The 676-nt window shown below is 59.0% G+C and overlaps 1 protein-coding gene across 1 annotated transcript in view; it reads right to left on the reverse strand.

The window, feature by feature from the left end:
- The window catches only part of LOC105000401 (chromosome unknown open reading frame, human C11orf96), a 1,403-nt gene extending 1,064 nt beyond the window's left edge, over window positions 1–339 (reverse strand). The window contains exon 1 of the mRNA XM_010856272.1: window positions 184–339. Coding sequence (XP_010854574.1) covers window positions 184–339 — 156 coding nt within the window. The remainder of the gene's footprint in view (window positions 1–183) is intronic.
- Between the last annotated feature and the right edge of the window lie 337 nt (window positions 340–676).

Raw genomic sequence — 676 nt, forward strand, 5'->3', positions numbered from 1 at the left:
GGGCGTTCGGGAGCATCCGAGGCTGCGGAGCGGGCGGCGGGGCCCGGGCGCGGGGCGGTCGGGGAGCGAGGCGGTCCTGCCCGCCCTGGGATTCCCCAAGTCTGGACCAAGCGTGCTGGCCGCGGGAGCGCAAGTCAGCCCCCCACCCCTGCCCCATCCAGCCGCCTAATCCCAGAAGCACACAATCGAGACGCTCGGTTGTTTGGCCTCGGGTTCTGGGCTGAGCGCGCGCGGGGCGGAGGCAGCTTCCCAGTCTTCCTTGCCGCAGGGAAAGCCAGGCCCCTCGGGCTCCCCAAAACCGAGTTCCGAGGAAAGACCGGATTTCTCCTTTGGATCCATGCCGCCTCTCCTCCCCACGCGCGCACACAAACACACGCACAGAGGCACTCCTGAATACAAACACAGCTGATGACTCCAGTCCACTTCTCTCCCCTAATTGTCTTTATGTCTGTGTCTTCAACTACCTGCACCCTCCAAGTCCCTCGCGCACCCCCATTCATGCTCAGAAGAATGACACTTAGATATGGCACTGACAACAACAATAATGATAACTAACCATCTGGAGAGCTTTACTCCAAGCCGGGCAGGGAGCTGTGTTTTACATATATTATCCCACTTAATCTCCCTAACAGCCCTGTGAGGTAGCTGGTATTCTCGCAGTTTTACATATGAGAAA

This window comes from Bison bison, unplaced genomic scaffold, assembly GCF_000754665.1.
Source record: "Bison bison bison isolate TAMUID 2011002044 unplaced genomic scaffold, Bison_UMD1.0 scf7180017854252, whole genome shotgun sequence".
Taxonomy (NCBI): domain Eukaryota; kingdom Metazoa; phylum Chordata; class Mammalia; order Artiodactyla; family Bovidae; genus Bison; species Bison bison.